This window comes from Xiphias gladius, chromosome 24, assembly GCF_016859285.1.
Source record: "Xiphias gladius isolate SHS-SW01 ecotype Sanya breed wild chromosome 24, ASM1685928v1, whole genome shotgun sequence".
Classification (NCBI taxonomy): domain Eukaryota; kingdom Metazoa; phylum Chordata; class Actinopteri; order Istiophoriformes; family Xiphiidae; genus Xiphias; species Xiphias gladius.
Window position 1 is genome coordinate 21546863 of NC_053423.1, and position 16154 is coordinate 21563016.

A 16154-nucleotide genomic window follows, 5' to 3' on the forward strand; every position below is an offset into this window, starting at 1 on the left:
TGTTCCTGGTTTTTGCTCCTTTTATGTCTTTGTTTTTTTAAGGGGATGTGGAGTGCGGACCCTCTTTTCCTAACCTCTGCTGCTGTGCTGTGGGAGTTCGGGACTGCCTTTCGCTGGACACTGTATTCCTTTGGCTCTGTTCCAGATACACATCTGAATGTGAAGTAGGTCTGCGACTAGAACTGGATTTGACAAGACCATAGCTAAGCCAACTGTGGACCAGTCTCTTCCTCCCTTCCTCTTCCTTAGAGTCCAGCTCCAGATCCTATCCCAGATGCCTCCTCCTAATTGGATCTAGTGGACGTGAGGCGGTATTAGTAGACGAAAAGGCACCAGAGAGGAGCCCGCCTGTTTTTTGCCTCAGCGTAAGACATGGTCTAAATACCCCCCACCTCCTGCAAACTGTGGATTTTGTCAGGCTGTTGCATCGTCGCACTGCACCACCTGAAGAGGGGGAATCTTGTCTCAGTAACTGGGAGACTGACAGAAGGACACGGGAGGTTTATGATTGGACAGTACTGGAACACAATTCCCATTCAACTCCGGTCCTCAGGGAGTCTGACATCAAGTTGGGGCGACTCTTCACACTGATATCCAGGGGAGAGGCTTGTGGTGCTAAGCTCTCTGGGGAGCTTAAGGTGGAGTCGGATTGAAATTTTCTGCCTCCAGCTTTAGACTGGCACCCTACTAAGGCACACAGATGCATAACGCAGGTTTTCTGGAGTACGATGACTTGATTCCACAGGTATCTGGCTGCCCCAGATGATCATTGTGAAGACTGCGAACTTTCCTGCCAGTCTCGTCGAAGGGAGAAATTAACGCCAGCAATTTTGGATTCCAGCATATTGACAACAACAGTCCCTTAAGACGAGGAACACACACGTGCTGGAAGGATTGACACATCACATGAGACACCCGCTCAGTGAGAAGTTTGAATCGTGGGAGGGTGGTAAGGAGAGACATTGGAGAGGGAAGCCGATGCTCTGATTGAGTATTTAACAAGTTGTCAGAATATCGGCTGAATCGCCCTGCAGTCTGTGGCAGCATTGGCTAACTGCACACTATCTCTCACCCACAACCAATCTGGACACTGTGCTACCTTGGCAGAATGAGACACCAAGCTCGCTGTTACTACGAGGCATATCGACAGCGTCACCATTAATACTACTCCCACTGCTACTACCATGACAGATAGGATTCCTACTGATCTCTGTTTTTTGGGCTGATTTGCCTTACTGATCTTACTTCTCTCCTCTTGCACTGCAGTAACATTACCACAGTAGGAGAGAGGCATCGTTAATTCATGAGATCAGATAGCTGCTAGATCTGAGTGAAGATAGAGAACCTGGATTACACCAGCACCTGAAACTGACTTTTGCTTCGTGGTTTATCGACGATCTCATGTAATACACGGACACATGGAGTGTGTGTGAAGCGGCTGGAGCTTCACTAATGGGCTGGATAGCACTGGACGGCACTGCATTTTTCTCTCTCCCACACTCATCATCCCGCCTGACACATTGCCTTTCACCAGGTAACACTTCACCTGCCAAAAGCTTGGTGATAAATCATGCGCCTAACCCTAACCAAATTTAATTCCCTCATGTGGCTCTGCTGACATAACTGTGCCCTTGTTTCCTTGACTGCGACCACAAGTCTTCTGGGATAGAGAAAGCAGACCACGTAAAGCAGCCAGCTGCCTGCACATATACATACTCTCTTACATATACATGCATAAAACTGCCTGCCTGAGGAAAACACTGACTTTCCCCCTCTCGCTCTCTCCTCCGGTGACAGCTCCTACCATCCATCTTTTTACTCACCAGGTTGTATTTAAGATGGTGCCATGGAAAATGGAGTTAAACCTACTTGTCCTAACTTCACATTGCTCACGGGTATCAGACTGATGAGGGAGCTGTCAGCCACTTGTGAGTCTATCTGAACATTTCCTCTCTGGTGTCCCTTTTTTCGAGGGATTGGATTTTGCTCTCAAGCAACTGGAATAAATGTGCAAACCTAAATGAACATTAATTTAGCCTCTCCGATTGGATTAACTGACTGTATTGGCTTTGGTTTATTTTTATATACTGTTCTCTGTCAACATCAAAGACATGGGGAACTCCATTGGTTGTGTAAGACCTCCTCGGGAGGGAGAACTTGGTGGTGTTCCCCCTCTTTCACCAAAGAAACGTCTACGTTTCAGACGTAAGCACAAGGGCAAGAGGAACAGGAAAGGAGACGTAGAAAAGGAAGACTACGAGCAACAAAGAAGCCATGAGAATGATGAAAGAGAGGAAGACGACGAAGACGAGGAGGAAAAAGCCACAGTTGTAGAAACAGTAGACTCAGATTTTAGCAACAGAGTTATGACTCTTATAACAGTGCCCGACACCCAGTTAACTCATTCCAAATATTTTTCCCCCGCTTCTACGAGTGAGAATGTAGGGGGCCTTTTGGGCAGCAGAATACTTGAAGTGTCCTCCACGCCCAGCCCAGCCTGGAGAGGGGTCTTCTGCCTTCCCGGGGAGGAAGACACTGTCAGCGCAATCATAGATGTCTCCAGCATCCCGAGCCAAACCACCACCACCTCCCCAGTCAACACAGCCCCAGCCCTGGGCAGTACCACTCCAGGGGGAGGAAGGGTGTGTCGTGTTAGGGAGAAAGTCCAAGGGGTCCTAGAGAAACCTTGGATACTCCGTCAGAAGAAGGAGAAAAAAGACAAGGGGAGAGCAGAGAAAGAAGAAAAGGGGGATGTAGGGGTAAAGGGAGGACCAGAAGGGACATTAGGGGTGGTGCAGACACCGTCAGAGAGGGAGTGCAAAGGCGTGGTCCATATCCGAGAGGTGGATGGTAAACTCTGCGTGGTGAGGACAATGTACCCCAGTGACTATAGCTCTCCAGTACTGACGGGTGAAAGTGACAGTGAAGTTGAGGTGCTCAAAGAGCCTCCTGCCCCATCTCTGGTCACAGGAAACCTTCTCAAAGTCTTACTGTCTGAGGAGGACAAAAGTAGAGCCAAAATGTCTGCAGACGAAACCCCATTGTCCTCTAACCAATTGCAGATTCAGGAAACTGTGGGTGTCAAGGGATTTAGGTTGGACTCTCCCTTTCGAGCACAAGAGAGGTCATCTCTTTTGGAGTCAGGCTATGCCAGTGACCTGCCGCTGACCTCTCCAGAAACAGCGGGCACCACTCCCAGTCAGACAGACTGGGGAGGGCTGACCAGTAGCTCCTCAGAGAGACTGGACTCCATGATTGAGAGTCCTCTGTCACTGCAGCAACAGGCAGCTGCAAAATACCTGCCACAGGTTTGTGTCATGTCATCCAGCCAACAAATCCTTTACCCAACTCTATATCTTTATTACCTTTACTTCTGCCTTGAAGAGTCCAAACAGTTATTTGATTAATCCAGAGGTTCCCAACCAAAAAAATGCCAAGCAATTGCAAATTCGAGGTTTGCAGCTTTTCTTTCTGGGCATTTTCAAAATTTTCTGACATTTCATAAACCACAAATAATTGAAAGATTAATAAGTAGTCAAAATAATGGTAGTTGCGCCAAAGCTCTTGACATGCAAAGTGTTTCTACTTCCACATCCCGATTCTCCGCCCCACTAAGGAAAAGGTGGACAGAGATAAGTGAAGGTTCCATAGCACATGGTTCACTTTTAGACTCCAGATAGACCCAGACGTAGCCACTGACCACAGTTTTGTTTGTTTTTTAAGAATTTTTTCCCAGGAGTTGAGGAATGTCTTTGTTAAAGAGAACTTAGAGGGGAGAATGGAACTTGAGAGGTATTTATGTACTTGGACCGTTTTGCTGCAAAGTGAGCAATAGTGACATTAAACCTATTACAGTGGGGCTTTTTGCAGCCCATCCTTCAAACCATGTCAACCATATAATGCCAGGAGAGGCATTCACAGCTCTTGATTTGTATGAGTGTGGGTTTTTGAAGGGTGCCTTTGTTGTCATCTGTGCACCATGTTTTTGGTCATGAAAGGTTTTATGTGTGTGTGTGTGTGTGTGTGTGTGTGTGTGTGTGTGTGTGTGTGTGTGTGTGTTGTTATCAGCTCATGAAAGGCACTATGCCTCTTCATTCTTTCCGCCTCTGTCCCTGGAGGCTAATCAACGCAGCCCAGACTGTCTCGCCATCCTTCATTTCCAGTGTCCTCCTTCCCTCCCTCCCTTTCTCCCTTTCTCCTTGTATTGCTTGTTATTTTCTGATTATCACACATGCTAGCTCACTACTGACGTCTGTTAGAGAGTGAGAGACAGACAGGACGGGTGTTTGTGTGTGTGAGAGAAAGGTCATTGCTTTAAATGACAGGGTTCCCTTTTGGTGCAAACTGAAACTTATTTCCCATCAATTCAATAGCACACAGTATAAGTATGTGTGTCTATGCCTCTGTCTGTCTAGCTCTGGTGGTTTTGGCTCAAAAAGGTTAAGGTTTTTTAGGGGTAAGCAGAATGGTAAGATAGGTTCAGTTAGCATAATTGCCATCATACTGTGTGGGTGATTGACACTGTAATCTTTCTTCAATATATTTGACTGTTTTAAATAATGTGTTGTTTTTTTTAAATTTAATTTCTAATCTTTTATTTGCTGCTACACTAAATCAGCCATTTGCTGCCTAGTCACAAGCTCCTTGCTATCAGGACCGAATATTGTTTTTAAAAAAAAAGTGCTACAGACAGATTTTGGTTGGTACCAGAAAAGTACTGAGGTAAGTAGTCCTGCCCACAAGAACAAGTCTCAAAGAAAAAAGTTTTTAACCCCTTTTGCATTGTCAAGAAACAGCTATGATGCAGGGCATCAAATCTCATTGTTTTGATGTTTGTCAGTTATTCTTGTTGATGTCTGGTCAAATATAAATAGCAAAGAGCAAGGTCTTTCTTGTTGTAGTTTTCTATTTATATCAAGTCTCAACGACTAACCAGAGAGAAACCTGTAAACACTTCATCAGAGATACCAGCTGAGAGTGGCTTTACAAGTCGAAAATGGAGTTAACCCACAAAATATTTTGCGTTTTGTCTAAAGTGCATGAATCTCAATTTAACACGAGTGAAAGATCTTGTCCACAGTGGGTTGCAAAGCTTACATGCACACATCTGTTTGGACCTCAGCTAACTATAGTCCAGCCCAGGGTTTCAGAGAGACTGTGACTCAGAGAGAGTGAGCTTTTTTTGCTAGTTTACAGCTGTTCAGCGCTCCTTCGACTTGAAAATGAAAAGGCTTCTGCAGCTAGTGCAGTGACAGATGATTATTAAGACAGAACGGCATGGCTGTGCAGTACAGCAGCTGACGTCATGTCAGGTTGTGTTTGGTGCTATGTGTCTCATTTGATGCGCAGTTGCTGCTGAGTCATGAGAAACGCACACACATACAGATAATGTATATTCTACCTCCCCAGAGCTCCGTGGTTAAGAGGGTTTTTTACCGGGCAGCAGTAATCGATACTCCTTTCTTGTGCATCTTCCCGTGTCATGGGGTGTGCGTACATGTCAGGATTCCTCCGGGTTCTGTTTGAAGTGCAGCTGTCCTTTGTATGTTGGGGTGTGTGTTGCCCTTCTCTGCATAAAAAGGGATTTGAAATGCGCATTCATCAGTGAGACGGCTGCTTCGTCAAGCCTCAAGGGGATTCTTACCACACACGGAAACCACCACTCAAATTCATATATATACTCGTCCTACTGTGTCTGAAGGTATTCAGCTATCCATCCATCATCTGTCTATGTATCCTTCATCTACCCATCCATCCTTTTTGCTATAAGCAAGGGGTTTACAGAGGCATATTTTGTTTAAATGCTAATAAAACCATTAAACCAAACCTCTTTTATCTTCTTTTCCTGTCCATCCTCCATTTTCCCCTCATAGTTGTCTCCTCCCTCCATCCCTCGCTCTCCCTCCTGTCCTCAAAAAATTTCAAAGAGGGCATGTTTTTTAAATGAGGGCTGATCCAGAGCCCCAGGGGGCTGCTAGTGGATCATGGATGTTTGTGACTGGATCATGGCCGCACTGATCATTTCTGCTCCCCGCTCTAATCTCACTCACTTGTCTGTGTGTTTATCTGTGTGTACTTATCTGTTTATCTACAGCAACACATATACACTTTGTACACGGATATACGCATTTACATATACACTGGCATCCAGCAGCAGAGAAAAGTGTTTAGTCTTAAAACCAGGGCTTTAAACATGCACACCTGCACACAGTGTAGTGATATGTAGACTGTAGGAACTGGTACATTGTGCTTACAGACCACATGCTTTGTGAGGAACGTTTACGCCTGCATGTCATGTAACCAGTGCTGCAATCTGTGTTTGTGTGTGTAGCCTATATTTACTGTAAACTGTACTTTGTCTGGGCGGAAATTGGTGTTTATCATGTTCACACATACAGTATTGTTGCGTTGTTTTGTTTTTTCGTTTTTTATATCTGATGGCCTTAGTTTGATATCTGCAAAAGAGCATGCGATTGTTTTCTTTGCCACATGTTCATTAATTCATTCATTGAGGCAGGAAGTCTAGTTGAGCCAAAAATCGTATACTCTCAGCGAACTCACAGCATCACAGAGGAAGAGATGGTGAAGGAAGACAGACTTCTGCAAAAGCTAGTGTGAGTCCGTTAACTAATGATATAAGTAAAAGTAAACAATTTCACAAGAAAGAGTTCATTGGATTTAGACTATTATGACGGGGAAATATCTTGTCATTAGTTCTAACGCTACAAGTTAGAACTAAAGAGGAGTCAATTCAGTTAATTAAACAGTTGGCTTTGGGTTTGTTTGCTAAAGGAATACACAACAGGCTAATTAAGCGAAGCATCTCATGTTAAGTTGACATGCTCTAATGACCACACTGATTCCTAGTTTGCATAATACACCCCCTAGTTTGCAAGATAACCGTGTTGACAACTAGAGAGTAGCAGTTGGCCAGGTTTTGTTTTATGTTGCAGGAGTGTGGGGTTTTAAGGACGCCCCTGACAGAAATGCTGTGCAGTGTCAAGCCATGAAGTGCTTTCTTGGGATACATGAATAAAAATATTCGGCAAATTGGGTTAATGAGGGGGGACATGGGCTGGAGTCAGGTCTTGCAAAGCAGAGATGAGAAATAGTTCACATCTCTCTCACAGACCTTTAACTGGGATAGAGCACAGAATAACCCTTGGTCCAGGGAGGTCCCTGCAATATTTTCACACTCTGATTTACATTTTATTTTCAGGATGAATTTGCAGGGTAATGTAAACAGGGGCAAGTAAAAACTACTAAAGATCCATAAGGAACAATGGGAGAAGCTGATTTGGAAAAAGCCAAAACTGGTGAATTATGTTGAAATCAAAGGTTAGGACACAGAACCATATATGAAATTTGATTAACAGAAAAGGCAGAGGTCTCTCTGTGCTCAGTTCAGAACTGGTACCCTACCACTGGCAATTTAGGTATGCAAATATAAAGGTGTGTCTGAAGAGCAATGTTTGTTTTTTGTTTTCTTGTGATCTCGGTGGCGTTGAAGATGAATTTCATTTTGTGTCAGATTGCCCCCTTGTAAAATGACTCGTGGAATAATCTGTTTGAAAATATTCAGTGGAAGAACCCTGATTTTGTCTTTAATGAGGAGATTTTTGTTTTGGTAAAATTTATAGAAAATGCATGGTAACTAAGACAGAGAACACTGCATCCATCATATCAGAACTTTTCTGTCAGGGAAATCGAATGTTCTCTTTTTGCATTTGTGGCGATATTTATTGTGATTTTTCGGCGTCCATATCCGGGTTGTTGTTGTTAGAATATTTTTTTCTTGTGAACAGTGTGTTACTGTATAATCTTTGATGAAATCTTCAGATCATAACAGCTTTCCCGTTCTGTCGCGATATCTACCTTTTACATTTAGGAACAGATCCATGTTCTGTTGCTTGAATATTGTGGAGGGTTCATTCTTGACCTTGGGAACACGTACATGTGATTAAAATATTCCAAACTCAAGGTTCACTGGCTTTTTCCGGAGATTTCAACCATACCTCACTGCCAAAGTTTGGTCACATGGTCACACGATAACAAGCTCCATTTGCCGAGGAACAAGGCCATGAGATACAGTAAAAAGCTCTTCTCTTCAAACAGCTGGGGTATCGTGAGTTTAGAACATTTTATCACAACTCTGTTGCTGTCAAAAGTTATCAGAGGGTGCGTTTAAATCACCTGAAAACCCTTTACGAATTAGGAATAAACGACATACTGACATGCGCAACAATCAGTGGTGGATAAGAAACCGTTGCAGTGGGAGTGTAGGCTCTCTGTGCAGATGCAGCCCTCACACAGAGCTGTATCAATATTCAGATGGAGGATTAGAAGATCTGTATTTCTCTGCAAAGGAGGTTGTAGATGCATACAGAGAGAGAGAGTTCTGCAGGGAAGCACACAGCAGAATTCACATTTGTAGATTCCCATTCAAGTCACACGTCGTAATATGTTTGCTCATTGTAATATGTATATATACTCCATGAGGCAATGCTAGGAATGCTAACCTGCAAGTCATATCACATACTTGTTGGGTAGATGGATGTATAGAAAATGGTTGTAGTTGTGTGGTGTTTGGAGGAGAATCTTCACCTGGATTTACAGCATACTGCAAGTTATGACTGCATGTACGTGGAGATGTATGTCTTGTTCTTTGAATTAACAAGAATTTTGACACACAGTACTTTATGTGGCGCTTGGATATGCAGTATGCTGTCACAAGTCATCCCCTCTCCTATGTTGCCTTCCTTCCAACTCTTTTTCATCTCTTCTCCCTCCCCCTCCTTGTTTTTCTGGCTGTTGCTGCAGTCCCTTGGCACACACCGGACTTTCATACTGCTCTATATTAGCAGCAGGGAGAGAGGCGGACAGAAAGACGGTCAGAGAAGGAGGAGTGTAGGACAGTCAGTGAGGGAAGGAGGGATGACAGAAGAATACTGATGACAAAAGCAGCAGCCAAGCACTGACAGTTACTGCATAAACATCCCTCTTCCTTTGTCACTGTGGACAGCTGGACCTAAACCGAGCAATTTGAGAGGAAGAAGGACGTGGAGGGAAAATGGCCAAAGTGGTCTTGTAGCTCAGTGGGCAGAACACATAGATAAAAAGCTGTCAGCCTCCATGGAGGCCTGGTTTCCCTTCAGACTCAGCTCTAGTAAAATCATGTATGTCTTCAAAGTGCTTTCAGGAGCTGTGTGCACCAGCACCAGTTTTTTTTTTGCTTGCTGTAACATAATACAAGCGAGAAAGCTGAAAAGATTAGAGGAGAGTATTTCAAAAGTATTTGAGAATAATTATCAAGACTGACATCTTACCTGACATACATGTATTTTGAATAGTCGTGATTTGGTGAATGCTGTTTCTTACAGCAAGAAGAATCAAACAAGCCCTAAGCATTATAAAGCATTGCCTAAAAAATGATAAAAACAGGGGAAACCTACTCCTAAAAACCCAATGATGATGCAAAATCAAAACAATTTGTGGCCCTTTTTGGGAGCTAGTAGATATCTTAAGTCCCAGCTGAATAATCAACAAATTTCACAGACAGATCCTGTACGTCTGACCTATTTCTGCTATGCAGTACATTGTGAGTGGGGAAAAAAAAGGGGGGAAATGCTATGAACTGAATGTAGAAGATGCAGAGGATGAAAAGTTTGAGCAGAATGATCAGCATCTGAAGCAGAACAGATGAAAGAACATGAAGAACTGAAGAGACAGATCGAGGTTGGGGAGGGGGGGGGGGCACAAGACAGAAGGAGATGGAGAGCAGACGAGGTGTCGGGTGGGTGGGTGGGGGGAGGCACAAGGAAATGAACAGGCTAGACTGTAGACGGACTGAGGAAATATGAAAAAAAAAACTGTTGCATGAATATAAAAATACATGCAGCCCTGTTTCATTAACAAACCCATACACGTTTTCTCTCACACGCTGAGGGTTATTGATGATCAGAAAGACAAATGAGGAGTTTAAATGGAGACATCAGGTGAAATCTAAGTGAGCCGTGAGTTTGTGTCGCACACAGAGACAAACCAGATGGACATTTCTGCCGAATCGTTGTGGCCGTGTCTTTATATGTGTGTGTGTGTAACGGGGAGATGGAGATAAAGTTCATATCGGATGTTGTCTACGACGTGTGCTGGAGCGTGAATGCACCAAGATAGCTTATGCATATGATTAATTCCCACGGCTTTTTATGTGAATGTAACGTGACTGATTCTGCATAATAAACTCAGACAAGAAAATGGTGAATTCCAGTAGTAACCCCTATTCTCTGCCCGTTCCCTCCAGATTTCAGAGATCTACGTGAGCGGCGATTCAGGCGACCTCACAGCCAAGGAAAAGCTGTTGTTATGGAGCCAGCAGGCGACAGAAGGCTACCCCGGCCTCCGCTGTGTCAACTTCACCTCATCCTGGAGCGACGGACGCATGTTCAACGCTCTGCTGCACAGATACAGGTTAGAGGACGAACGGCGAGATAGATTCACCTGTTTTTTGTATTTAGCAGTGTAAGAGTCTCAGTTCAGAGAAGATTGGCTGTAGTTTTTTTCCCTCAGTAGATACTCTTATCCCAGTAACAATAAATATGTATTTATTTATAAGCAATCGACTGCTTCTAAGCCACACTTATAACTGGGTTTAACAGCTTAAAAATGGAGAAAATCCTTAAATACTGACAAACAAGTTCTTAGAAAAACACAGGCCTAATTCCACATTCCACATTCAACAAAATATTGATTCTAGGCAGTTTACCACCTATTAAAAAGCTTATTTCAGACATTCACACTCAACAAATTTGCGAGTAATTGCACACACAAATTAACGGGTTTTGACAGGAAATTGTGAACTGCTTTGAATTCACAAGAAAAAGGCATAAAAAGTCAAGAGTGTTCAGCACACTCTGAAGGCGGTGCAGATATGTATAGTAGACACACAGCAGAAATAAGCGTTTTGAATAGACTCATATTCACACAGAGCAGACTAACACGTCCCCTATGTGTGTGTTTTCCAGGCCAGACCTGATCGACATGGAGGTGGTGTCACGGCAGAGTAACCGTGAGAACCTCGAGCAGGCCTTCGAGATCGCTGAGTCGTTAGGGGTGACCAGACTGCTGGACGCTGAGGGTGAGACTCTCAGTCTGAAAAGATAAACTGACCAGCTGACTCTCTGCCCATTCAGGGTAAAACAAAGGCTAATTTTCTGAGGGTCACCATTTTATAATATTTAAAATTTGAGTAACTGCGATTCTAACGAGCTTCTATGCTATGCTACTTAACAAAGGTGTAAACAGCAGAAATAGTCAAAAACTACGTATTATTTACGCTGTTCATATAGTTTTTTTGTCTTGTTTGTTTCTAGCTTTTATTTTGGAAGCATGTCAATGTAAGAATGTGCCAAACGACCCTAATGACTGACTACTAAATACTCTTATGTTTAAAACTCTACCCTTAATGTGTTATATTCTGCATATCTGACAGATCCTCTTTTTAAGGCCCTCATTTATTATTTTGTCCAAACAAACAAAGCGCATTAGAATCCACTGACCACAGGCTATTAATTTCCTGTACGTGGTGACATTTTGGCTAATGTTGACCTCTTGAATCCTCTGAGCCTAGTTTGGCAGCTGGAAGGGTGGGGTACTGTTGAATGTTTGATCTCTCTTTATAGTGTCTGCCAGTCAGTCATTAAGCATTGCTGTGTGTTCCCTCTGTTGTTACAAAATCACTGATGCTACCTCCAGCGATCAGCTAGCTCAAGCCGGCTAAAGAAAAATAGCTGGATGATGTGGTTTCAAGTGGTTTGAATGTCAGATTTTTTTTTCCCCGTCTGTGCATATTACTTTTGCAGCCAGGGATTTTCTTGCCTTTAGTGATTGTCTAATTTGTGCAAATGTCCTTCCTTCAAGTTGCAAAAGCTTTGCTTGTAGCACACAAAGCACAGAACCTAGTCAGACTTGTTAACATCTTAATATCTTAACATTTTATCCATTAAATTAGGTCAAATTCAAAGCAAAAGGTGATTTGGAAACCATAAAATTCAATTGTCAGGATTTCTTCAAACTGGTAATGTGAGAAACACAAATCATTCTGCATGTTTTTCTGAGTTATGGTCTTCTTTCTCTAATTTTCCATACTTTTCTTTCCCCCTCAGATGTTGATGTTCCTTCTCCAGATGAGAAGTCGGTCATCACTTATGTCTCTTCCATCTATGATGCCTTCCCTAAGATCCCCGAGGGAGGAGAGGGCATCGCTGCACACGTATGTCATGTTCTGCTCCACCCATATACACCACTTTTACTTTGCAACCAGTTATAACTTGGAGCTCACTGCAGACGGATATCGCTCTGGTTTTAATTGCATTCCTTCTTCTTATGCACGCATCCTCAGTTAAGAATTTCCACATGCGTGTTTGTAAATCATAGTCTATAATTTGTTCAGTTTCAGGGTAATTTTAACATGCATACACTACAGTTTCTAGTAATACTGTATTACACTCTCACTGCAGTAGCCGCTGTTGCTACATCTCCTCTTAACTTTTTAAAATATTTTGTTTACAGCATGTTGATTTTTACAATTTACTGTAAGCAGAAATGTTATTTCCATTTTGCTTGCTAGTCAACTGTGCAGCTTCACGAGTAATGACCTGGAACTGTGAAATAATTATGCAATTATTTGAATGGTGTTGCAGTAATTTATCATAAATGGCATTTTGTAAAATGAAGCTTATCTGTTACTATTTTTGAGTTTCCACTGAGAAGGAACTGCTTCACATCGCTGCTTCTTTCTTTCCCTCCATCCCTTCGTCCTTTTCTCCATCACCAGGAGGTGGACCAGCGCTGGTCAAACTATCAGTCCAGGTTCTCCTCTCTGCTCCAGTGGAGCCGCCAGCATACGGCCCTCATGGCCAATAAGAATTTCCCACAAAATCCTGTAGAACTCAAGGTGAGTCCCCAAATTGCTGTCTTGTTAATGGTAGTTACTTGTAATATTTGTTAACCTAATTCTACCACGACTTCATACTTTTTTTTCTTTTCTTTTGAGCCAGGGCAGTTAGAAGCGACCTTATTTTTTCATCTTACGCATGCTGCTCTTTGTTACTTCTCTCTATAAGCATTTGTGTTCAAATAAGCACAGAGCGAGGAAAAAAGAAAACTGTTAGTGTAGGAAACACACTAATATCCCTCTCAATAGTATGGTTTAAAGGATCACTTACCCTAAAAAACAGCCAGAATGTATCATCAAACCGTGTGAAAAATTGACTCTATAAAGATACAGTAGATGTATTATCTGGGGTGCTGTAAATAAATACATAATGTTTTGCAAACGCTTTTGGCTGCGGTGAGAATCAAATTCCTCCTTGTCTCCTCAGCTTTTTCTCTCTTCAGTCCCACCAACATGCAGCCAGGGAGAAAGGGAGCTGACAAGCAATTTCTGTAAAACCTTGAGAGAACAAATAAAGGGACAGAGGGAGGGAAGGACAGGGGTTTAACAAAATGGACAACATCGAGTGGAGGTGTTAGGCGAACGAGAAAGAGAGTGAAGAATTCAGATTAAAAGGAATTAGTTTGCAGAGGAGAGGCACAATGTTGGAAAAGAAACAAATATTAATGTGAAAAATGACGCTGCTATGACATAATCTTTAAAGACTGAAAGAGAAAAAGGAGGGAGGAAAAATGAAGCAGTCACATACGTAACTTGAGAAACTGGCTAATGACCACCCAGGGAGGGAGGCTATGATTACAAAGCTTATACCTCTGATAACAGGTTTTGACTTTGCGTTTGACCTTAAAGTCACGGTCTTGAAGACTTCAGTCCTGGATGATTTGGTGACACCTGTAGTTAATGGTTGTAACAGCAAATGCGGTTTAATACTACAGGTCACAGAATTCTTCGGTTAGCAAAACAAACTATTGACGTTTTAATGAAGAAATCAGGCAATAATTGCACTATTTCCATCATTCTGTGAGCAACCGTGATCCGATTTTATGCTGCACGCAGCATGAGTCGGCGAACAGCAGGGCACAGTGAAAGGAGATGGCTACCTGGCTGAGAAGTTGAAGGTGTGCGGCCGGTCGCCTGCAGCTCCTCATCTAACAGCTCACTGTGGCTGCTGCCTCTTGTTCCATTTCTCCCTGCAATATCTCAAACTGATCCGCTGTCCAGGAATGCCCAGATTGACCGTTGTCTTGAACGATAGCGGTAGATGCTAAGATCACTGGCAATCACATTGCATTTCCTGCGGCTACTTCATAATAATTCAACTCGGGTTTTGCCAGTTAAATGTTTTTAAAAGCCTGTGTTAATACTGACCCCATTACACTCATCAGCAACTTCTGTAACTCTCCTCCCTCAGGCACTTTACAACGAGTACGTCCATTTCAAAGAGACAGAGATCCCTGCGAAGGAGATTGAGAAAGGTCACATCCAACACCTCTACAAACTGCTGGAGGTACGAGTGAACAGAGGGAGGAAGGAGGAAGGAAGAGAGGAATGAATGGGGAATAATAGAGCTAAGTTTAGAGATGGAGGAAATGGTGACCAACATTTGGCACCATGTGCAGGACTCATTGTGTGTCATGGGGTTGAGCTCAGGGGGATTATGTGAATGTCAGCGGGAGAAAGAGAGAGAGAGGGTTTTGTTATCCATGTGTATGTGCGAATTGATCCATTTCTCTCCTGAAGCGAAGTCATTTCCTCTGTCGTGCTGTTATCAATGCATCAGATTGTTTGATTGAACACAAACTCATGATAGCTGATAATAGCTTCTCCCTTATTCTCTCTCAGCTGATGTTACCAGAGTGTTTGTCTGTGGTTTGACTTATGATCGCTCATAAATATAACTGGAGTCTTTGAAAAGAGTTTGTTAGTTTCTGTGTGTTTTATGGTGTGTGCACTTGTATTGAAGCATGATGGGATGTTAAATGTGATGTGTGTGTGTGTGTGTGTGTGTGTGTGTGTGTGTGTGTGTGTGTGTGTGTGTGTGTGTGTGTCCAGGTGTGGATAGAGTTTGGTCGTATTAAGCTTCCTCAAGGCCTCCATCCCAATGACCTGGAGGAGGATTGGGGTAAACTCATCCTGGAGATGCTGGAGAGAGAGAAGGCCCTACGGCCGGCTGTGGAGAGGTACACCCAGTACACACTAATACACACACATGCACGCACGCACACAAACACAAAGACACGCACGGTTGAACTGTCTACTTTCAGAATGATGCATGTAATTAAATGAAAAACGCTGATGCAACTCCTTGTGTTCAATTTCTCATCAAGTTTGATTTTCAAGGACATGCGCCTTTAACCCCTGTGTGTGTGTGTGTGTGTGTGTGTGTGTGTGTTTTCAGGCTAGATCTGCTGCTTCAGAGGGCCAACAGGATCCAGAACATGGCTCTGGACTGTGAGGAGAAACTCACCCTTGCCAAGAACACGCTCCAGGCTGTAAGCACTGACCCTCATTTTACATCCTTTTACTTTCCTCTCTCACACACACACACACACACGCACACACACACGCAGGGTCCTCGGGTTCACATTGGAGAAATGTTGTATAATTTGGTATGGTAGTTTACGATGCATTAAAAAGTAAGAGCCCTTCTGGGACAATAAATATTTACTCACCACTTTCCCTGCTTTCTGCAAACACACAGTCTTCCCTCTGCCTGTCATCATGGACATATACTCACCTTAAAAACCTCTGATCTTTTCAGGCATTAGTATGGTAACATTTTTTAGTGTTATTATTCTCACTATATAAACCCTGCTGGTGTTTGCTGCTGTAATGGCCCACTTTTCTCATAAGGCCAACTTTTGTTTCACCGCATTGTTTACTGAATCTGTGCCTTGGGGAAACACAACACCTGAGAACATCATGGATCATGAAACCTACCTTAGCACATAAACAAAACCTGATGGCATCCTCCATCTTCTGGTGCCCAGGACATGTCTCGAGTGGAGAGCAGCGAGGCAGTGCAGTGTGAGAAAGAATTGGCCTGCTACCTGCAGGACTGCGAGTCTCTGATCAGACAACTCAATCAGGAGCTCAAAGTCCTTCGAGATGAGAAATACTACCAGGTGGAGCAGCTGGCATTCAGGTGAGTCAGGAGAGAAAAGATTGATTCTGTAAAGAATCTTTTTACTGATGTAAATCA

General features: G+C 43.2%; 1 protein-coding gene across 8 annotated transcripts in view; it reads left to right on the forward strand.

Annotated features, from left to right (window-relative positions):
* Positions 1-16154, forward strand: part of macf1a (microtubule actin crosslinking factor 1a) — a 241766-nt gene that overhangs the window by 118566 nt on the left and 107046 nt on the right. For all 8 annotated transcript variants that reach the window (XM_040121367.1, XM_040121374.1, XM_040121370.1 and 5 more), the window contains 8 exons: positions 10301-10467; positions 11022-11134; positions 12162-12268; positions 12833-12952; positions 14364-14459; positions 15005-15132; positions 15351-15444; positions 15943-16097. In XM_040121367.1, coding sequence (XP_039977301.1) covers positions 10301-10467; positions 11022-11134; positions 12162-12268; positions 12833-12952; positions 14364-14459; positions 15005-15132; positions 15351-15444; positions 15943-16097 — 980 coding nt within the window. The remainder of the gene's footprint in view (positions 1-10300; positions 10468-11021; positions 11135-12161; positions 12269-12832; positions 12953-14363; positions 14460-15004; positions 15133-15350; positions 15445-15942; positions 16098-16154) is intronic.